This window comes from Petromyzon marinus, chromosome 1 (assembly GCF_048934315.1).
Source record: "Petromyzon marinus isolate PM22_M1 ecotype Great Lakes invasive population chromosome 1, UKy_Petmar_22M1.pri1.0, whole genome shotgun sequence".
Lineage (NCBI taxonomy): Eukaryota > Metazoa > Chordata > Hyperoartia > Petromyzontiformes > Petromyzontidae > Petromyzon > Petromyzon marinus.
This window is the reverse complement of record NC_133667.1, coordinates 34,277,234-34,299,912: the sequence shown is the minus strand read 5'-3', so window position 1 is coordinate 34,299,912 and position 22,679 is coordinate 34,277,234. Positions and strand designations below refer to the sequence as shown.

The 22,679-nt window shown below is 48.2% G+C and overlaps 2 protein-coding genes across 5 annotated transcripts in view; both read left to right on the top strand.

Annotated features, from left to right (window-relative positions):
* LOC116940468 (neuronal acetylcholine receptor subunit beta-4-like) overlaps window positions 1-1,084 on the top strand; it is a 46,838-nt gene extending 45,754 nt beyond the window's left edge. For both annotated transcript variants that reach the window (XM_032950353.2, XM_032950342.2), the window contains exon 6: window positions 318-1,084. In XM_032950353.2, the coding sequence (XP_032806244.1) occupies window positions 318-458 (141 nt within the window). In that variant the 3' untranslated portion in view covers window positions 459-1,084. The remainder of the gene's footprint in view (window positions 1-317) is intronic.
* Window positions 1,085-6,770: 5,686 nt separating this feature from the next.
* LOC116940461 (neuronal acetylcholine receptor subunit alpha-3-like) lies at window positions 6,771-19,303 on the top strand. 3 transcript variants are annotated; one of them, XM_032950317.2, is made up of 7 exons: window positions 6,771-6,902; window positions 7,755-7,944; window positions 9,556-9,695; window positions 10,280-10,324; window positions 11,628-11,737; window positions 12,078-13,134; window positions 13,993-19,303. In XM_032950317.2, exons 2-7 carry the CDS (start codon window positions 7,884-7,886, stop codon window positions 14,119-14,121), a joined length of 1,542 nt encoding a protein of 513 aa, XP_032806208.1. In that variant the 5' UTR covers window positions 6,771-6,902; window positions 7,755-7,883; the 3' UTR covers window positions 14,122-19,303. The 3 variants fall into 3 exon arrangements, with proteins under 3 accessions (XP_032806208.1, XP_032806217.1, XP_075923537.1); XM_032950326.2 differs by lacking the exon at window positions 6,771-6,902 and adding an exon at window positions 6,919-6,954; XM_076067422.1 differs by lacking the exon at window positions 6,771-6,902 and having other exon boundaries at window positions 7,608-7,944.
* Window positions 19,304-22,679: the final 3,376 nt, after the last annotated feature.

Here is a 22,679-nt window from a genome sequence, read left to right as displayed (position 1 = left end):
AAGTATGGTCAAACAACCTGCATGACCAACATGACATGGGGAGACCTTCATCCAGCAGTGAATTGACAAAGGGATTGCATCTACTCACGTATCAGAACACAACTTTGCTTTGGAAAACAATAATCCAAGTTAAATCTGTGTGGTCTTTTGATTGGAATCACTTTCATCCACACTGACCACATCATCTACAACGTCTTCCAACTAAACATGTAACGTTGGGCCAACGTTGATTCAACGTTTCCAACCAAATGCCACCGTTGGTCCAACGTCACGATTGCCGGGTACCTTATTCTCTTTATCCTCATTCTTCTGCACAGGTGATCGAGGACTGGAAGTACGTGGCCATGGTGATCGACCGCCTCTTCCTGTGGATATTCGTGGTGGTGTGCGTGGTGGGGACCGTGGGGCTCTTCCTGCAGCCGCTGTTTCAGAACTACACGACGCCAACCATCGCTTAGCTATTAGACAGACGGGGTTGGGGGGGCTTCACTCAGCAGCACACAACAGCCGTACCATAGCCGCTCTCTCCCGACACCTTTGCAAATGACTGAATTGCTCATAATATACCAAACGCCACTTATACGTTTTATGTATATGGATATATTTGTAATCACTTTACATTTCTCTAAACCCAGCTTTGTATAAAAGTTACAAAAAATAAATTCATGTAAGCTACACAAATACGAGCGTACCACGTGGTATATGGTGTTTATTGAACTGCCGAGACAAGATGTACTTCTTACAGCGGTTACAATTGTAATTTAATGTACATTTACTTTTAAAGTGCAATCACTTATTTTGTACAGTTTATAACAATATATGCATATATTTAAAGCTGTGGTTTAATCAGAAGAGATATACCATGGTAATCATAAAAATTGCAACAATTAACGACAACTGAATAGAACATATAATGAACAAGTATCTTAGATCGTCTCTAAAGCTATTCTGGATACTGTTAAACACGCCACTGGTATAAGAATATGAAATATACAACTAACGGTATAGTAAGATAGAATAATAATTGCCTTGTCCAAACTTCTCTCGGTTGTTCCTGTACTCGAAACACGCACATCTGACCCATGACAGTGTGAAGTAGTTTTTTTGTGTTTGGTCTAATAAGTCGCTCGCGGTGGGATTCGTGAGGAAGCTGATATCATGATCGCACCCTGAGCAGCCCCTGAACGCCGGCACGAGCTGACACTTTCAGCAGAGAGTCATAAATAACTGGAGGCAAGCCACCACTCTCATTCCCGCCAGGCTTGGCAGTTTACGTCGTGCGTTTTTGTGGGTTTCGTCTAAGCACTCGTGCAGACAAAGACGGAAATTGGTGTAAACACACAAGGATTATATACACCACTGTGTGTGTGCCTTTGTATATACAGCGAGCCTTCGAAACGCCACGTGGCCTCAAAGTGCACCTGGCCTGGCACAAGCGCCGTGGTGTCGTCATCCACACTTAGTGGCGAATGGCGGGTGTTGTGGTTATAAATAACGTACATGCATGCATGTCCTTTACACACGCTGGGGACAATTTCCCGCTAGATATTTATTTACCGGCCAATGCTGCTGTGGCTGGCTTGAATTAGCGAATCGTCCATTTAAGGCAGTACCCTGCACTGCATTCCTATAATCATGGTGATAAAGTAATCGTGGTGATAAAAGTATCGTGGTGATGAAGTAAGGAGAGATGGATGTGGCGCGCCCCAAAATTATGTCCGGAGCAATGATCCGGACTGTTCCGGCTAAGCTGAAGCACTCTACAGCCGCATTGCACTGCTGGATGAGAGACTTTCCAAGCATCTGGGGTCATGGGAGGGGTGGTGGTTTTATGACCATACTTCACCACGCTTGTGAAGTCGGGGAGGATAGACATTGGAGCATACAAGTACAGCACAACAATGGGTTTTTTTTCTGCACTGCCCTCTGCTGCCCACAACGTAGCCTCCCTGCACATTGCACAGACGTGAGCACAAGCACGTGGGCTCGCATCCTCCTCATCATCTGATAAGAGGCTGTAATTGTTTGAAATTCAGAAACAATGTGCCATCTTCTCTCAAACGTGCGTTGTGCAATGCTCATCTAAACTGGCATTTGATAAAGAAAAAAAGATTGTAGTTGAAATTCCACGTTATTGTGACGAGGGCATGTTCAGCCATAGAACAACTAGTGTTGCATTTTCACAAAGGTATGATGCCTTCACTTGGCAGTACAGTACTCATATTTTTGACCCTTGAGGGATGCTGATTGTGATAGGGCTGAGTCGATCATGACAGGAATTTGAATGCGTGATCTAAATAATTGGGAGGCCATCCGCTCTGTACTGAGCTCTGTTATAAATCGCATACTTTACTATAACTCGAGGGATCGGGTGGGCATCGGGAATGATCCATTGAAGGAAATACAACAGTGGCACATACAAGTTTATATTCAGCGTCGTGTTCTCGGTACACGTCAGTTCTCATGAAATGTGCACGGACGCGTGGCGAATTCCACCTGCAATGGTCACCGGAGCAGGCGCACACTCATTGTGGCCATTTGCGTAGCTGTCGAGTGTGCAGGCGGTGCAACTGCACCAGGACTCGTGGCCCGGAGGGACCCATGCACCGGGCTATGGAGGGAAAATTGGACAGTGGCCACCCTATTTCATTCCTTGCACGGGGGCCCATGCTATAACTGGTGGTGGTGGTGTGGATTATATCACTTTCATGACATTACCGCGGGTGGGTAAGTGAAGAAGAGCGATGACGTGATTAAGAACACACGCAACTTAATACATGATGTAATTCAACGTGCAGGTTTCGTGTGGTGGGGTAAAGTGTGGGACACTTATACCTCTTTTAAGATGCTTGACGGAAGAGTAGGCCAAATAACCCTCTTTGTTGAATGGCATGAACACGCACTTGCAGGCCTGCACCTTTACCTTTCACACTCCTATTCTTAGCTCTTTCGGTAAAGTCACGTTGAAGGGAAACAATAAAATAATAAAATGTATATAAAACAATAAAAATTCTCACGACGTTTCGACCATAACACAAACGGTCATCATCAGGTGATGGTCGAAACGTCGTGAGAATTTGTATTGTTTTATATATATTTTATTATTTTATTGTTTCCCTTCAACGTGACTTTACCGAAAGAGCTAAGAATATGAATTACTGCAGTCACGAAAGCTTTAAAACAAAATTTACCTTTCACACTTCGTAAAGCGAGCGCAATGGAGAGCCGAGAGTTTGACTCTGGTCTGGGTAGAACTCGTTTTACAATAAATGAATTCCAGAGTCGAGCTTGTGTCAAATTGCATATTTGATTTTAATGGTGCCTGATGAGATCCGCTGATTATACGAGAAGGTTATGCGCATTGTGGATGCGTATGGGCGGCCTCCATTAATCAAATTAAGGCAATTAACTGTGGATTGAAATGTGTAATAATTTACCCTGGCAAAGACATAGCAACGTGCGACTTTCGCACATCGGCGCTGTTCACGGTCCTGGTTTTCCCGGGCTGCACAATTGTTCTGATGTGATGGACATTTCTCGCGCAGAAACAAACTTGGTCGCACACAAACGTACGACTCCTACCGTACCGTCCTTCATCGCTCAAATCATTCATCGTGGTAGATGCAGGAGAAGCACTACGAAGTGGAGCGGCGACGCAGTGGTTCACGATTACCCGGGCCACGGCTTTAACGTCCGTAGCAAGGGGCTATCTGAAGAGGTCCTTGGGCACTCATTTCACCAAGCTGCACTGACCAGCGTGGTACGGTTGGGTCAAACACCCCCCCCACCCCCAACTTGACGGAAAGGCGAAGGGAGGAGGCCTTCATCCAGCAGTGGACAGAGTTGCTGTGCTTTGCAGCAAATTGCAAGTGGCACACACGCTCTGAGCTGCAACATCGACGACGGAGCAGAATCGTGCGTCTGGTTATCGCTTGATGTGTCCTGTATTTAATCACCTGAGGTCTCATTACGATTAATTATAATTCAACTGTCTAAGGTACACGTGGTCGATCAACACACAGCTGTTTAGTGACGTTGGTGCACAGTTGTGGTTTGTTCGCAATCCACGTGGATTTTTTTATTCCTGCCTGGCTCAAAATGAACACGTGGATGAAGGCTCCCAATGTGTTGCGTCATTCAGGCATGGGAACGGCCCGAAATCGTTAAATCCCATTAATAAACAGTGTGTGAGACTGGCACAGTGACAACTGCTGCCCAACCTACGACCCCGTGTCATTCAATAAGATGACGACACGAGCAACCCCGATTAAAATTGCCACCATTTGCCGAGCAATTTGATTTTACCCCTTAGGTAGTGGCTTAGCGTGGCTGGCAATGCGGCCCTGGTGCAAATGATGAAAGGGGCTCCCTCCCTGTCATAAACAAAACAACACATTGTTTGCAAAGGAATGAAACAAACATCCCAATACAAGGCCGTCGTTGAAATACTTCTGGATAAAGAAAAAAATACAATATCTTAAATTCACGCTTACAATAACAGCAGGGTTCACAGATAACGCGACATCGCAGTGATTAGCTGCTGCTATGTGGTGGAGCTTTTCAATCAAATCAGAGATTAACGGAAATGCCCTCCGTCACTTTGAACGATGATTGTGCTATTGTACTATTTCCACTTTAGCAGATCGTTCGCAATACTGGGCAGGCTGCGGAGATGGAAGGTTTTGCGCATCACGTCATTATTGGTGAGGCTGTGCCGACGCGTTAGGGCAGTGGTTCTTAACATTTACTGCGGCCTTGCTCCCCTTTGGTTCTTCATCTTAAAACAATATAATGTTAATAAATACATCGGTTTGATGAAACAAAGGAGTTGTACTTACGTGCCCGTGCTTAATTTGTGTTTCGATTATTTACCTTCTAAAAAAATCGGGCATTTCTCGCACCCCCAGGGGGTGCATGCACCCCAGATGAAGAACCACTGCGTTAGGGTGTTGCGTGGTGGTGTGTACGGTCATGTTCAGTGTGCGTGGGGGTGATGGTGTGATGGGGTGAGCGAGTCGTGGGTGATTGAAGAAAGGCCGGGTGGTGGGTGAGGGTCTGAATGTTGTGCGCGATTATGAGTGAGTGAGCGCGGAGTGTGTGGCGACTGACGGTGGACGCTCTGCGGAGCGATGGTGTGATGGGGTGATGGTGTGATGGGGTGATGGTGTGATGGGGTGATGGTGTGATGGGGTTATGGGGTGATGGTGTTATGGTGTGATGGGGTGATGGGGTGATGGTGTGATGGGGTGATGGTGTGATGCTGTGATGGGGTGATGGGGTGATGGTGTGATGGGGTGATGGGGTGATGGTGTGATGGGGTGATGTTGTGATGGTGTGATGGGGTGATGGTGTGATGGGGTGATGGTGTGATGGGGTGATGGGGTGATGGTGTGATGGTGTGATGGGGTGATGGTGTGATGCTGTGATGGGGTGATGGGGTGATGGGGTGATGGTGTGATAGGGTGATGGGGTGATGGTGTGATGGGGTGATGTTGTGATGGTGTGATGGGGTGATGGTGTGATGGGGTGATGGGGTGATGGTGTGATGGGGTGATGGGGTGATGGTGTTATGGTGTGATGGTGTGATGGGGTGATGGTGTGATGGGGTGATGGTGTGATGGGGTTATGGGGTGATGGTGTTATGGTGTGATGGGGTGATGGGGTGATGGTGTGATGGGGTGATGGTGTGATGCTGTGATGGGGTTATGGGGTGATGGGGTGATGGTGTGATGGGGTGATGGGGTGATGGTGTGATGGGGTGATGTTGTGATGGTGTGATGGGATGATGGTGTGATGGGGTGATGGTGTGATGGGGTGATGGGGTGATGGTGTGATGGTGTGATGGGGTGATGGTGTGATGCTGTGATGGGGTGATGGGGTGATGGGGTGATGGTGTGATAGGGTGATGGGGTGATGGTGTGATGGGGTGATGTTGTGATGGTGTGATGGGGTGATGGTGTGATGGGGTGATGGGGTGATGGTGTGATGGGGTGATGGTGTTATGGTGTGATGGTGTGATGGGGTGATGGTGTGATGGGGTGATGGTGTGATGGGGTGATGGTGTGATGGGGTGATGGGGTGATGGTGTGATGGGGTGATGTTGTGATGGTGTGATGGGGTGATGGTGTGATGGGGTGATGGTGTGATGGGGTGATGGGGTGATGGTGTTATGGGGTGATGGGGTGATGGTGTGATGCTGTGATGGGGTGATGATGTGATGGGGTGATGGTGTGATGGGGTGATGGTGTGATGGGGTGATGGGGTGATGGGCCATGGTGTGTGTAGAGCAGGGCGAGTGGAGCAGGGCTTAGCTTGTAAATCGAGCTGCTGTGAACGAGTTTTCACAAGGTTCACGGTTCGATTCCGGGTGCAGTCGCCGGGTTAATTCTAAGGGAATGACCAAACCACTGCTTCTAAAGAGAACATTATATATTAGGTGACATTCACGTGAAGAGAAAGGCATACTTTAAATATAAAATCACCGGGAGCCACAATGTAATAACAACACAAAACCCAGTTCGTACATGTGTGGTCAGTGCGGTGGTTGCGGAAGTCGGGGGAGCGAGAGGGGCGTGGGGGCGCAGATACGCTGGGACATATAAGTGCAGTACAACGATTGATTTTGCTGCACACTGCCCTCCTTGCCGACAGCGTAGCCCCCCCGCAGCTGACTACGGACACCAGCCCCCCCCCCCCCCCCCAGTGTAATTTACTCAACGCCTGCGTCGCGCGCCTTCCCTGCCGAGCACGGGCAGTAAATCTCCGCGCGCGCGCTGTCCCGCTGCTTGCATAAATGCAATTGGATTAAATTTGTACTGCGTGGGGGGGGGGGCTCTCAGAGGTCCCGTGCCGTAAGGGGGCGGTTGGCGGTGTTAGCTGCTTCGCCAAGAGTGAGTTGCGAGGTGAGAGGGGGGGGGGGGTGAAGGTGGTGAGCGAGTGCGTAACGCGCGTACGGTGGGTGTTGTTTTGTTTTCCTCTAGTCGCGCTGGTTGCTTGTTGGATGTGGGGTGAGTGTGTGCGTGTGTGCGGTGAGGCTAGTCTCGAAATGCGTGGTGAGGGTCGTCTATGTCGCGTGCGGGGTTGTGGCGAGGTTGTTGCTCTACGATACGCGGAGTGGTGAGGCTGTTGTTCTTAGTTGTGCCGGGGTGGTGAGGGATAATCTAGGAATTGTGGTAATTGTATGATTCTAGGATTTCGAAATTCGTGTCGTGTGTTATGAAGGTGTTGTTCAAGGATATGTGGTGAGTGTGGGGTTTTGTTTTCCATCGGCTGGGTGGGGTGGCGGGGTGAGTAGGGAGGGCGGGCGGGGGGGTGAGCGGGGTGCGATTGCGCGATGAGTGATTCTCTTGCACGAGGCACGGGTGTCAACGAGGGTGGTGAGTGGGGGGGGCGAGGTGAGCTGCCTCTCCCTGAGGGGGTTGTGGGGGGGTGCGCTCACTCTGGCTGGGCTAGGTGAGTGGCGGCGCGGGGGGCCACGGGGCTCATGGGCTGCGGGGCTTGTGTCGGAAGAAGACAATCGCGTTCATCCTCATCCCCCCCCCCCCCCCGCTACAGCTTCCACGAACGATCGCATCCTCTCCATCACTCGACCCGGAGGGAGCCAAGGGCGAGCGAGGGAACCTCGCGTGTTTTCTCCCTCCTCCTCCGGCTCACGCAGCGCACGATAATCCCATCGACTCGACGTTATTAATATTATTTCAACACAATTCTGCCACCGGCAATCACATTCGGCGTCGCGTGCTGCCCACCCGCAGGTCGTCGTTGTCTCGCAGCAATCAGCGCGGGCTGCTGGATCCTCTATCCCTCCTCCGTGTCCTCCTCCTCCTCCTCATTCTCTTCCTCCTCGGATTCTTGGCCGCTGCCTCCGCCGAGCGTGGGTGAGGATGACGGCGCTGGCGCGAATGGCAGCAGCGATGCTCTGCCTGCTCGGCTGCACGTTGGATGGTGAGTGACAGCACACCGCACCGGAACGTTTTGATTTGTTCCCCGACGGCAAACGGATTTTTTTTTGTTTTCTTACATCGTTCCTCGTGCCGTTCTTCGCGTCGTTCGGGCCCCGGTTGTGTCTCCTGCGCTCAGCTCGCTCTCACCAGTCTGCCATCCCCGTGGCCTCTGCGCATCGCACTATCTCGTCGCGCGCGTGCGTGTCGTGCGCGTCAGTGGCCCGGTTTGTGTTATTTGCATGGGGGGGGGGGGGGGTTAGCTAAGGTGGTCGATGTAAAAAAAAATGTAACCCCGTTCACAAATATCGTAACGGGGGGGGGGGGGCCCTGGGGAAGCGTGGATTGTGAGCGTCGCTGTGTTTGTGTCTTTGTGATGGTGTTCGCGCTTCGTGGAGCGATGTCCGGCGCTGTTTCGCACGGAGCCGCTTCGAATCGGCTCCGTGCATAACGCGCAATGAAACCCGCGTCATGCATGGTGCGCGTGGGGGCGGCGGTGGGCGGGGGGGGGGGGCATATTTAGCTTCGAAATAATCGTATCGGAGGGGGGGGGGGTACGGAAGGTGGGCAGGTGGAGAGCAGTCGAAGGCTGGTGCTCGTTGAGCCGTCCTCCGCATGAAGGTTTCTCGCGGAATGTTTACGAAATGACAGTCGATGCTCGTGACGCGCGCGCACTTACGTAACTGTTACGAGAGGCGACGAGAGAGAGAGTTAACGAATGGCTTTCGTGTGGGGGGCGTGCGTGCACGCCACGCGGCGGTTTTGGCTGTGGCATCGTGTGCACGCGGCCACACACTAATTAATGAATGATGCGTGAATTGTGATTGTGGAGAATGCAGTAGGCCTTGCCGAATGCGCAGTTAGGTAATTTGTCTCTTTAAAAAAAAAAACCTGGTGAGTTGAGAATCCATGGTTTGTTTTAAAACTCTCACTAGCAACCCGGAAAATTAATTTCTACTCACAGACACACAACATCCGGTATCTTTTTCTCTCTCTCTCTCTCTGTGACGGTGGCAGTCAGTCACAGGCCTATTGGGGTCAACCAGCTTCCCAGGGAATATTCAATGGGGAAATTAACGCCCTGGATTAAATCAAGGGTACAGTATTTTTCAAGGTAGACATCAGTCACGACACCAGTTCAGTTTCAAAACCAAAAGGAAATTTAGGGTTAAACAACAGCGACTACAGACTTAGAACTGTGAAGTAACACAACACAGTTACGATGCGGGGGGGGTGGGGGGGTGATGGCGGCACAGTGGTTATGTTACTGTCCTATTCAGTGGGAAACTTGCCACCTGAGTTTGATTTCCGGCCACAGTTAACACTGGCGGCGAGTAATGTCTGAACCATGTCCTGGGTTCCGGCCATCACAACAGCAACAACGGACAGCCGCCATTCGCCACAAAGTAACGGTGACGTCACCACGGCGCTTGTGACATCACACACACACACCAGCGCGATGAAGCATTGGTCAAGTAACCCGTAACGGCACGTGGGAGGTCTTCGTTCAGCGGTGGATGGGCAAAGAGCTGCAACATTATTGTGTTCTGTAAAGCCTGCAATTGGAACTTATGTCGGTGAGATGCATTGCAATGTTTTGTGTGCGCTGGTGCAGGGTGCAGGGCATCAGAAGCCGCGAGTCGTCTCTACAAGACTCTGTTCACGAGTTACAACCCCTACATCCGACCCGTGTTCAACGTGTCCGATCCGGTCATCGTGAGATTTGAGGTGTCCATGTCACAGCTGGTCAAGCTGGTGAGTACTCACAGCTGATCATGCCCACTTATTCGGTTTTTGCTTTTACAATTTCACGACACTTGACGTGCTGTGCATCTACGAGGAGGGAATACGCCGGAGAGGACGTCCGCAGAAGAGGCGGTGCAGTGCAATAGTCTCGCGTGCAGGTGCTCGATAGAGTGTGAGGTTGCAGGACCACGAGAGATGGTGATAGGTAGGTGAGGGAGATCTTCGCCCAGTAATACCATCAGCTAACGCTGATGGTAATACTGTAATGCTAATAATTTTGAGGCCTTTTTCAATGCACTGCTGGATGAAGGCCACCATTTGATCTTGGAATGTCACCACATTTATTAGTGCTGGTTGGTGATCAGCGTGGTGGGGGGGGGGGGGGGGTGCAGGACTGGTTCAGATATTTTTCGCAAATTCGCATCGCTCTAGTTCATAAAGCAATGCACGCATCACCACTCCAATCCAACATTCCACGTGCTTATTTTCATCTAATCTCTAAAGTACACAATCAACTGGCCGAGGATTCATGTCACGTTTCGTTGTTGTACGTGCAATGTCTGAACATTCGGGTGTGCCTGTTCCCTTTACAGGATGAAGTGAATCAAATAATGGCGACAAACCTCTGGCTTAAACACGTAAGTCTCTTTCCGCGGTGAGCGTCATATATTTGTATAGACAATACATTTTCAAAATGAAAATATTCTGATAATGGTTACTCCTGCAAACCTAATGTTGGGATATTCCCAGGAAACGTGGACATTTGGGCCAACGTTGGGCCAACGTTGGCTCAACTGCTCCAACCAAATGTGAACATTGGCCTAACCTTGCATTCTTATCTTCTTTGGTTCTTTCGGTAAAGTCACGTAGAATGAGAATAAAATAATAAATTGATTAAATAAAATAACACAATAATATTCTCACGACGTTTCGGCCACAACACAAGCGGCCTTCATCAGGTGAAGGGACGAGACTGTCTGGTAGGACAGCGCTGGAGTGAAAAAAGGCACGCTCAGATCACGACCTTTAAGCTGTGTCAGAAGAAACAAAGCGCCTTGACAAAGGAATTAGCATATAATTTAGCATTGAAATGGCCGAGTGATTAGCTTGTGACTGGTCACAGAAATGGCTATGTTAGCCATTGCTGTGACCAGTCACAAGCTAATCACTCGGCCATTGGCTATGTTAGCCATTTCTGTGACCAGTCACAAGCTAATCACTCGGCCATTTCAATGCTAAATTATATGCTAATTCCTTTGTCAAGGCGCTTTGTTTCTTCTGACACAGCTTAAAGGTCGTGATCTGAGCGTGCCTTTTTTCACTCCAGCGCTGTCCTACCAGACAGTCTCGTCCCTTCACCTGATTAAGGCCGCTTGTGTTGTGGCCGAAACGTCGTGAGAATATTATTGTTATTTTATTTTATCAATTTATTATTTTATTCTCATTCTACGTGACTTTACCGAAAGAACCAAATAAGATTAATCCTTGCAGTCACGAAAGCTTTAAATCGAAACTTGCATTCTAAATTGGGTTGTACTTTAGATGGGCCAATTCACTGTTCACGCGGTATAACACGTTGATATCGCCATATTTACAAAGTCGCGTACGTTCTAAAACGTTGTTCAAATGCGCACACTGCCCGTTTAAAAACGGTAAGTTAATGAATATCTGTCGTTGTTAAAACCGAAAAAAATAAGAGAGTTACAACGGCAAAAATGCTCACCCTGGTGCTTAAATATTTATTTCTCAAAACGTTTCGACCGCCCATCGAAAAGAAAGCAATTAATACCGTGACTGCGCTGTTCCGCACGGACGGCTTGAAATTGGTATCTTGCAAACGATGTCAGCAAATGTAATCGAGACGCTCGTAACCACGGTCTCCATCGGACTGTGCACTTCTACGGCGCGTCTTTGTGCTTCATTTATCTGTGTTCGTTGCAGACCTGGAATGACTACAAGTTCCAGTGGAACCCCGGACAATTCGAAGGCATGGAGTACATCCGAGTGCCTTCGGACAAGATCTGGAAGCCAGACATAGTTTTGTACAACAAGTAAGGCATCTTTTAATCGTGTTGACTTGATACCCAAATATCGCCACAAAGCGGGGAACTTGTTGCTTTATTGGCTTGCGTCAATGCATGTCGATCGATGCAATTTATGCCACTGGAAGAGAACCCGCTGAGGTTCGTAATCATGTTTTAAAGTTTTCTCGTGTCAAAAATGGGTTATCTTCAAGTCAAAGTCTTGCAAATGAATAAAATTGCATGTCTTGCCAAAAATATATAAAAGATATACGTAAAATGTAAGCGTTCAGTGTCATTCTAACCCATATAATCTAAGCATTATTTTGCCATGTTTTCTTTGTTTGCTTACAATAACCCTCCTCAACAGCGCGGACGGAGACTTCCAAGTGGAAGGCAAGACCAAAGCTCTGCTCAAGTACGACGGCACGGTGATGTGGATGCCGCCGGCGATTTTCAAAAGTTCGTGCAAGATCGACGTCACTTACTTCCCCTTCGACTACCAGAACTGCACCATGAAATTCGGCTCTTGGACCTACGACAAGGCCAAGATCGACCTGGTGCTGGTCGGCACCAAGATCAACCTCAAGGACTTTTGGGAAAGCGGAGAGTGGGTAATCATCGACGTCCCAGGCTACAAGCACGACATCAAGTACAACTGCTGCGAACAGATATACCCCGACATTACCTACTCGGTGTACGTGCGGCGCCTTCCACTCTTCTACACCATCAATTTAATCATCCCCTGCCTGTTGATCTCATTCCTGACCGTCCTGGTCTTTTACCTCCCCTCCGACTGCGGGGAGAAAGTGACACTGTCCATCTCGGTGCTGCTGTCCCTCACCGTGTTCCTCCTCGTCATCACGGAGACCATCCCGTCCACGTCGCTCGTCATCCCGCTCATCGGCGAGTATCTCCTCTTCACCATGATCTTCGTGACCCTCTCCATCGTCATCACCATCTTCGTGCTCAACGTGCACTACCGCACGCCGGAGGCGCACACGATGCCCAACTGGGTGCGCCGGGTCTTCCTCGACACGCTGCCCAAGATCATGCTGCTGCAGCCACCCAAGGGCTCCGTGGGCACGGCGGCGTCGCCCGACGCGGTCGTGGCGGAGGCCGACCAGCAGCCGGCGTGCCTCTGCGCCGGCGAGCTGTCGGCGGCGGCGGCGGCGAGCAGCAGCAGCAGCTGCCAAAGCGGCGGCATTTCGAGGGCCTCAAGCTCGATGGAGGCGCACGTGTCATCCGTGCGGCTGCCGAGGCTGCGCGCGGCTGACGTGATGTCGGACGAGCTGTCGAGCTCGTCCAGCACGGAGTCGCTCGACGCGCTGCTCGCCCTCTGCCTGCTCTCGCCCGAGATCCGCCAGGTGATCGACAGCGTCAAGTACATCGCCGAGAACCTGCGGACTCAAGACGAGGCCAAGGAGGTGATTGGACGCGTCCTTGAAATGTGTTTTTTTTTGTTATGGATGGAAATTGTTTTTGATTTTTTCAGTTTCAGTTTCATTTATTAGGTTTCACCCTGTAAGCCATGCGGCTCTTGACTAGGGTGCAACCGCAACAAACAAAAACATGGACAAGAAACATCTTAAAGTGACTACACGAACAGAAAAATCCGGGAAAAAACAGCAAAGTCTTCCAGAAAAAATACCGTATATCAACGCTTTTTTGCGCGAAGTGCATCTGTATTATAACTGATTACTTTGCAAAAGTAAGTGCGTTGTTGTTTATAGTTTTACTACAACCATATCCTCTATAGTCCTGTCTCTAGCCTGCGTCAGTCTACCAGCAACCCACGAACAAAATATTATGGAAATACTTTGTCAGTAATGCGGCTTGTGTGGCTATACTTCACCATGCTGGTCTGTGTGAGTTGGTGAAGGTGGGTGGCCTAGCATAGTTTCAAATATCACTCACTGCTGATGTTAATCGCGACCAGAACTCCAACTCTTTTCAAAGAGTTCACACCGCATTGTGTTAACCACTGCGCCACCACTCTCTGGCATTACTATGAATTTTGGTTATATCAGCGCCTCATGGGACAGCTGCTATTTGTTACAACGTCACATTGCATAGAGGAGAACAGGTGCTAATGCGCAGATTAAATACACGTGCCTACTCAAAACAGACATTTCACTTTTGAACCTCTGCCTCTTCCTAAAAAAATACAATGCAGCGCACGAAGCCAAATCATCGTGCAGCCATGATGTTGCGAGACCGATGGTGGACTCCATCCCTCTGTCTGTCGGTTCCGGCTCTCTCTCTGCACGTGTGTGTGAGTACAGGTGTGCGACGACTGGAAGTATGTGGCCATGGTAGTGGATCGCATTTTCCTGTGGGTCTTCGTGCTGGTCTGCATCCTCGGCACGGCTGGGCTCTTCCTGCAGCCGCTCATGGCAGGGGAAGACATGTGAAGAGAACAGCGACCATACCAAGCTTCCCCCCCCCCCCCACCAAAACAGAAGTGCCCTACGACTCCATCCCTTGACCTCTGAACTCACATATGCCTTTGAAAGTGCATCATTAGTGGCGGCACGAGCAATCGATTCTAGCCCCCCCCCCCTTTAGTTGTATTCGCCAAGCCCTCATTTAAGGCATCTGGCTAATGTGGACTCGTATACTAATTACCACTGAGAGGAGCTCAAATAGTGGCGTCCCTTCCGCTAGCAGTGGCAATGAGCAAGTGAATGCAGTGCTGCTCCTTTACCTGCAAACATCTTTTCATCATCTCATCGGGATGGGGGGAAGGGGGGCAGCAGTGGGTGGGTTGGGAGGGTCATAGGTCACCCCCATACACGTAGTGCTGTTGTCATGCCGGAGTTGAAACGTTGGGAAACAAGACATTCTGATTCACAGCGATACCATGCACAAACGTCAAACCAGCATTGGGTCTCCACTGCTTGCGTATCACTATCGAGGGTCCTAGCCTGGCCACGGATGCCGGCGCAGAGAAAAAGAAACAAACTCGATTTAAAAAAACATCTTGTTTATGCGTACTGCATCCTCCCCTTCAATCAGCACACACGAGGGCTCAACGTTCACGTTGGTAGGCGTGCGGTCAGTGATTGGGTGTTGTTTGCCGTCCGTGGGGGGATCTCAGCGTTGTGCCACTGCTCTGCCGTGCGCCCGGGGGCTTAATGAAGTGTACGGCGTCGCCGTGTCCACGCCCGGCACGAAGCACCCGCCGAATTCAGACCTAGTTCCAACCTCCTCTATGGTCCTGTCTCGAGGCCTGCGTCAGTCGACCAGCGACCCACGGACGATATATTCCGAGAGACATTCAGCCCCGCGCGTGTGTGTGTACGTGTCTACATGGGGGGGGGGGGGGGGGGGGGCATGGGGGGGAGCGGTAGTGTAGCGGTTAGCGCGCTCACTACGAACCCGGCGACCCGAGTTCCATTCCTGCTCACGGCCAACACCAGTGGCGAATATTTGAACCAGTCCTGGGCCTCCCTTAGGTCGACTCAGCCACAAATGAGTACCTCATGCAGTGTGGAAACATCGCTACTGAGGAGACAACGGCGGCCGGGCTTGGTGTTGGCCACCCACCCTCTCGCTTTCATAGGTGCTCTCTAACAGCACATCCTCCTACAGCCTGTTAAGGCTACACGTGGGATCTTTGTCTTGTCTACATAATCCGGCATACCATTTGGGAGAAATTGATGCCAAACGTGGTGCGTAAATGTCGCCTAAAATGCTGCGTTCCAGGAAGGCACGCGTAAACGAGCGCGGTGTTTATTAAATGCTTTGTTTGTGCCCCACAGATTTAGACTATCAGGGGAAAACCGAAGCAATCGGACTGTGCATGCATTTTATCGCAGAGCAACAACTAACGTTATCTCTTGTCGAAGTGCACATGGCACATACAATCACTCTTTGTGAACACGTGCTTTTTAGATAAGCCTTCATTGATCACAAATTTTCATTAGCTCTGAAGAGTCAGGTGACTCCTAATAGCCCTTTTGATTGTGTGCTTACATGTACCGCTTTGCAATAATCAGTAGTCGGCCAGCATCAATTATGAGGCTTCCGTATCAATGGTAGAGGCACAAACACTCCACGGATGCCACATTTATGCTACTTCCAAGTAAATAAAAAAAACTTAAATTATCAGGGCCATGAAATCAATTACATTTTCACCTCTCTATCCAATATCCACACTTCATTACAGCGGAGCAGTAATAGGATTGATTGTAACCTTCGAATATAAAAAAGTGACATCTTGAGTCACACACCTATACTGTATACATATCTACCTACATATGCATTGCTTAACAATCACTCGCTGGCGGAAGTCTAGCTGGGAGTTTTATACATAAGGAGGGCAGACGCACACACGGTCACATTGAACGTAGTGGGATGCTTCTTCTTTGGTTCTTTCGGTAAAGTCACGTAGAATGAGAATAAAATAATAAATTGATAAAATAAAATAACACAATAATATTCTCACGACGTTATTATTTTATTCTCATTCTACGTGACTTTACCGAAAGAACCAAAGAAGATGAATCCTTGCAGTCACGAAAGCTTTAAATCGAAATTTAGTGGGATGATGTTGGCATGAATGACGCTCTATTAAATTAAAGTATTATTATTAATAAATAATACTTGTCTTCATAATATGCTTGTTATATAGCTTATGACCAAATCGTCCGGCATGTGCCCGATCCTATTAAATCTCAAAGGCTAAGCAGGTCTCAACCTGGATTGTGCTTGTATGGGTGACCGTCATTCGGGGGCTACATTGGGGTGGGGTGTGGGTGGGGTGGTCTGGAAGGCAGTACAGAAACATGCAGACACTCCTGTACTTATGGACATTCGACTCACGAAATTTCAGAGATACGAACAAACCCGTCCGTATGTCCAGTCGCCTGTTCGAACCGAGAGTCGTAAGTTCAACCGCCACTCAATATAGGGCGGTGGTGGTGGCATTTACATCTGCAGAACGTGAAGAACCAGTGGCATCTTCATCTGCAGAATATGAAGAACCAGTGGCATCTTCATCTGCAGAACATGAAGAACCAATGGCATCTACATCTGCTGAACGTGAAGAACCAGTGGCATCTACATCTGCAGAACGCAAAGAACCAGTGGCATCTTCATCTGCAGAATATTAAGAACCAGTGTCATCTACATCTGCAGAACGTGAAGAACCAGTGTCATCTACATCTGCAGAACGTGAAGAACCAGTGGCATCTACATCTGCAGAACATGAAGAACCAGTGTCATCTACATCTGCAGAACATGAAGAAACAGTGGCATCTACATCTACAGGAGATTATACAACTTTAAAGCCAGTTCCCGTGTTTAGTGTACACGTCGTACAACATGTTTGGAATCGACATGAGTAAAGTTGGGCTTACGAACAAACCTCTGGAACCAAACTCGTTCGTAAATAGAGGAATCCCTGTACATTGTTGTACTGTACTAACTTGCTAGCATGTTCATGCTCCCCACTTCCACCAAATGGCACTCGCCATCGTAACGACGCATGGTCAAATAACCTCAAATGATCCACACATCGTGGGGAGGCCCTCATCCAGCAATTGATTTACAAAAAGGGCTGTGCGTGTTCTGTGTTTATTTATAAATCATACACCTGTACGTTGCTAAATCGGTGGGTTAAGTGACATAAGTCATCAGACTGTGTGCGTGAGACACCCGACGCCTATGTTTCCCGCCTGCCCTGGCTATCCTAGAATTGTTATATTTTGAGGACATTGACAGTCCGGGTAATTGTCAGTTGCATATTAACAATACAAATAATACACCACTCACTCTTTCTGTGTTGTGAGATGTTCTCCTTAACCCATGATGCTTATCGGTTTATTGTTCTGCAGAGGTGGCCACCCCTAGACACATTTTTGTCCGTTCGAGAAATGCTAAAATGTGGCAGAGGACAAATTTTAGGATCGCCTGTGAGAGACTCTACGTTTTTGTGTTGAAGTCGGGAACTCAGTTGTGAAGATTCACTGGCAAATATATATAAATCTGTGGAAGGATTTCTGATTAAATTGCGGGGTCTTTTGTAGGCAACACTGAACCATAAAATGTAACGGGCCCATTTTCCAGTGTTCTCTGCTTGTGTGTGTGTGCGTGTATAGTTTATGTTCGCAATCCTAACGGCAGGCTGCCCTTTAATACGTCTCACAAACCCACCCCGCTGAACTGCACTGCACCGCATACACTCCGGCTCTACGCCTCACCGTGTATCACTCGCTCATTTAGGCTCCCGCTGCGAGACGAGAAAGGGATTGGGCACCCTCTCTGCTACAGTTAAGTGCCAGTGGTGGATGGCGTGGTCGGCATGGGACGTGGTGCAAATAATCACATGGGGCCCCCCGTTTAACCTCTGCCCTCTTTTCTTAACCCCTGCACCTTGGTGTCCCTCCGATCCGTGGGCTCTGGTGCAGTCGCACCGCCTGCACACACGCGATAGCCACGCCACCGATAAGTGCATGCACTACTATATCCGATACTCTTGCGGTCACCTATATTAAGTCTGTTTTACTGCTGCCACTTTCAATTTTTTTACACGCCGTTCCAATATATGTTTAAGATAACTTCGCATTATTTTTGCGAGTGCAATTCCACTAAAAATGCAATTATGGCAGTATTATAAAATACAGCATCAGCCGGCAATTGAACTATAGCACCGCAGTAAAATGTATTAGTCTCCATGGTCCGCATTTAAGTAGTTTTTTTTTTCCCACATTGAATGCAATAGTGACATTTTGGGATTTAACCATTGGAACACCTTGTGAAAGAGAGTTTAAAAGAGATCAGGCGCAAAGTGTTATTTTGAAATGAATTGCTGCAGGGCAGACTGTGACTGACTCCCGTCATGAATTATTCACGATGCCCTCTTTACGTGGTAAGAAGGTGGCTGGTACCTTCACAGAGCGTGTGCCTGCAGCGGCTGAAGCAAGTTAAACAGAAATCAAATGCATTTCTTTAAACTTTTTATTATTATTCTGTATTGGTATCTAATTTTCCCGACGTTTGCTTTGCTGCACTATGTGTTCTGTATATTGTATATATTTTCCAAATCCCTAGGTCGTGTCGCACTTTAATGTTCTTTGTTGCAATGTCTGGTATTTTTCAGCAATTATTCATGGTTATTATTTAAATGTTCGGAAATACATAGTGTTAAAACGATTATTATTATGCTCTCCTTGGTCGGAATATAAACTTTAATAATGTTAGTAACTGCACGGTGTATTGGTGGATTTGTTTGCGAGACTCTCCGAACGGGTTGTTGGATTCAAAGTAGTGAACCACGCCTGCTGGGTTTACGGAGGTGGAGTAGATCCTGTCTAGGATACAATTTACAATACAATAGAATGGAATGCAGATTTATACAGCATCTGATTGCCTACTACATCTCTAGATGTTCTGCAGAACAATGGTAAAAGTGGAGTCCCAATATCTTCCCTCGTTCCTCTGCCTACGACTGGTTGCCTCTTCCTCTTAACTCTGCCCACTGTTTCCGTGCAGTATCTTGGGACGTGGTCGTATGTAGACGCTTGATAAGTAAAGCGTGCATTGTAATTGCATTGTGTTTATCAACCGACCAATAAATGTGTATTTGTTCAAGCTCGGACTTGAACAGTGAAAGGGAACCCACGGAACAGGTAGATGGGGGGAACTGAGTTCAAGATATTATGGGGTCAGCAGAGGGGAAACAGCAACCTCCCATTTAAGTGAAGATCATTAACTGGCGGCTTCGACAGATATAGTTTGATGCTCTAGCGAAGAGAGTGTGGAGGAAAGTAGAATGAGATAAGAGGGGAGTCCATGGAGGATCTTGAACGCAGCGACTGCGATAATGAGGTTGAACCGGGATTTGTTTGTAGATATTATGCATGGAAATGTGTTTGGAGAGGTGGGAGAAGATAACCCTACTATCTCGGACTGTTGCAAATACAAGGGATGCTTAAGAAAATAAATGCGTGGGATTGCTGGGCACCTATGTGGTAATGTTCAGGACAGCAAGGATCCTGAGAGCTAATGGAATGGTACCAGATGGGCTGAAGGCATTGACGAAGCTGTTAAAGTGGAGGAGCAGGCTGTGTAGGAAGTGAGGGATGAGCTTTATTGACAGAGCATCGAGGATGGAATACTTTTTTTTAGGTTGGAGATGATTGAAGCGATGCTGTTTACGGTGACAGGCTGCCGGATGTCAGGAGTAGGTCACGGTGAGACAGATGAACAGGCACTCGGAGGATCAGAATCGAACACCGGAATGCCATTCCCAATGTGCGCCATACAATGCGCATTGGGGCATGGCTCAAAGTTGTGGGTCCCCGAGGTTACAATTCAAACGAAGAATCGTTACATAATTAATGGGCCTCATAATACCAAGGAACTTTATGTACGGGACGGGGGAAATGAGGCGAGTTGTAAACTGACCTCGAGTAAGTGGGGCGAAAGACGTTCCTGGGCTGCCAAGCAGTGGCCATTACGATCACTTGTCTGCTCAAGGCGATCGTACAATACGTGCCTTTCACAGAACAGCTGGCCGCTTGTGTAATTAGCGCTTTGGTTATTGTGCAGAAGCTGCAATAACATCTCTGCCCTTTGGCTTCCAGGGTGGTGGAATTTTATGTGATGATGATGATAGTGATGTGCATGCGGTCACGTGCATAAAATTAAGCAGAAGGTCATATGAAGGCTCTCTGTTTCTGAGTCGGTGTTCCCTGGATAAGAATGAACTGACATCACTGTGTGTGTACAGTGGTGTTGCGAGTCCATTCAGGGCCCTCAGCAGACATTGTTGTTTGGGTGTGTCACGTGACTATGAACATTACGCGTTGGAGAAGTTACGCAACTTAATTATACCTCGGTTAAATTTTGATTTAAAGCTTTCGTGACTGCAGTAATTCATATTCTTAGGTTTTTTTTTACTTTACCGAAAAAACTAAGAATATACCTCGGTTCTTTACACTTTTGTTCTTTCGGTAAAGTCACGTAGGTATGAAATAAAATAAATCACGATGTTTTAAATAGTCTGCATCAGCAGCAGGCCATGCTTTCCCACCTGATGACGGACGCTTGTGTTGCGCCCGAAACGTCGTGATTTATTTTATTTTCTAACTACGTGACTTTACCGAAAAAAACAAAGAGAATGGATTCCTGCAGTCACGAAAGCTTCAAATCAAGATTGATACCTCGGTTCTGTGAACATAATTTAGATAGCAGACTAATTACTCATTCTATTGATTTAATCGTGTTATTTAAATGATCATTCTTTTATTTTTATCAGAATCCAAGTTCGATTTGGCGTAGCCATATTTTTTCAATCGTGAATTTGGTTCCCAATGAGCTGCTTGGGGTGCAAAGATTTTTGCTTATTTTGCTCAACGCCTCGTGCCACCACGTATCTCCAAAATAATACTATCGAGGTCAGGTCACCGCCCGCTTCATTTCCCCTCTCCTGAACGTGAAGTTCCTTGCTATTACGAGGTCTCTGAAATGTTAAAAGATTATTCACATTCACGTGTAAGTGTGTGCGTTTGTGTGCGGGAGCGGTGGTGTAGAGGTTAGCGCGCTGCGCTACGAACCTGGCGACCCGGGTTCGGTTCCCGCTCACGACCAACACCAGTGACGATTACCTGAACCGGTCCTGGGCCTTCTCGAGGTCAACTCAGCCTCAAATGAGTACCTTGTGTGATGTATGAGCATTGCCACTAGGGATACAAAGGCAGCCGAGCGTGGTGCTGGCCACCCACCCCTCGTGTGCCGTGCCGGCCTTCACAGGTGCTCGCTAACAGCCCTTGCCCCAACAGTCTTTGAAGGCTACACGGGGGATCTTTGACTTTGCTCTCCAAACATCCGAATGCTGCTGTCGAATTTTGTCAACAGCAGACCCAATAATAGTGTCGTGAATTTGAGCCGACATTTAACTGGAGTTGTTTTTTTCCCAATGCTTTATAAATAACGGTGACGACAGTACGTCATAGTACATTGGTTATTTTAAGTTTCAATTCTAATTTTGTGCCTGAACACATCACGTTAAATATCAGATGATGTCAGTAACGCCAATACAGTGAATGGGAAACACACACACACCTTGCAGAGTTGCGGAAATGCACTCATAATTGACACATTGGTACGCGTTGCACATTCGCTCTTTGTCACATCCACTCAGCAACCCACATGACCTCCAGGTGTCAGCCGCACAGATGAAGTATAACCCACGCACACGGATCTCCCGGGTGCACTATGTATCCACATGTGACCTCGGTGGCTGCCCCGTGTCAGATGCGATCCCTGGGTCACGTTGATCCCAATCGCATCAGCGCATCTCCCTCCGCACGTAATCCTTGTTCCCCTGGGAATGCGTTTTGCCCCCCCCCCCCACCGCCATTTGAAGTTGAAGCAACAACTTCTGCCGTGTCCCGAATTGGGATGCCTCGGCCGTAGTCGTCATCTGAGCGACAGGCGGTGATGGAATACTGACCTGAAGGAGCCGTCCTCACTCCACTTCACATCTCGCTCCATCTTAATTGAAATGTGCTTGAGTGGACTCGTAGATGTATTTGAAACGCCCTAAAAAAAACAACCGGTTCTATTTAAAAGTTAAAATCTCCAAATGTGTGATATACAATTTACGCCATCACCTGATTAAGTTGGAGTGCAATTATTAAAATGGATGATGTAGCAAATTAGAAAATTAGCAGTTAATAACTTATTAAACACCGACAAAAGGTTCCTCGCCTGTATGGTAAGTTGTCTTCCTTGAAAAGGCCATTTTTGCATTCCGCCGCTCTCCCTTGGTGAAATTAAATTAAATTAAATAAATTAATTTCACCGCGCGGTGAAATTTTAATTCGTCCATCGTTTCTCTGGGGTCCGTAGAGCCGGTAACGCCGCACCACCGGTGCAAAATCGTGAGCGGTTGTCCCAGAGAGACGTTTGTGCGTCATTGGGGAAGGTGGATGGTGGAAGGTGAATGGTCTAAATCGCAGCC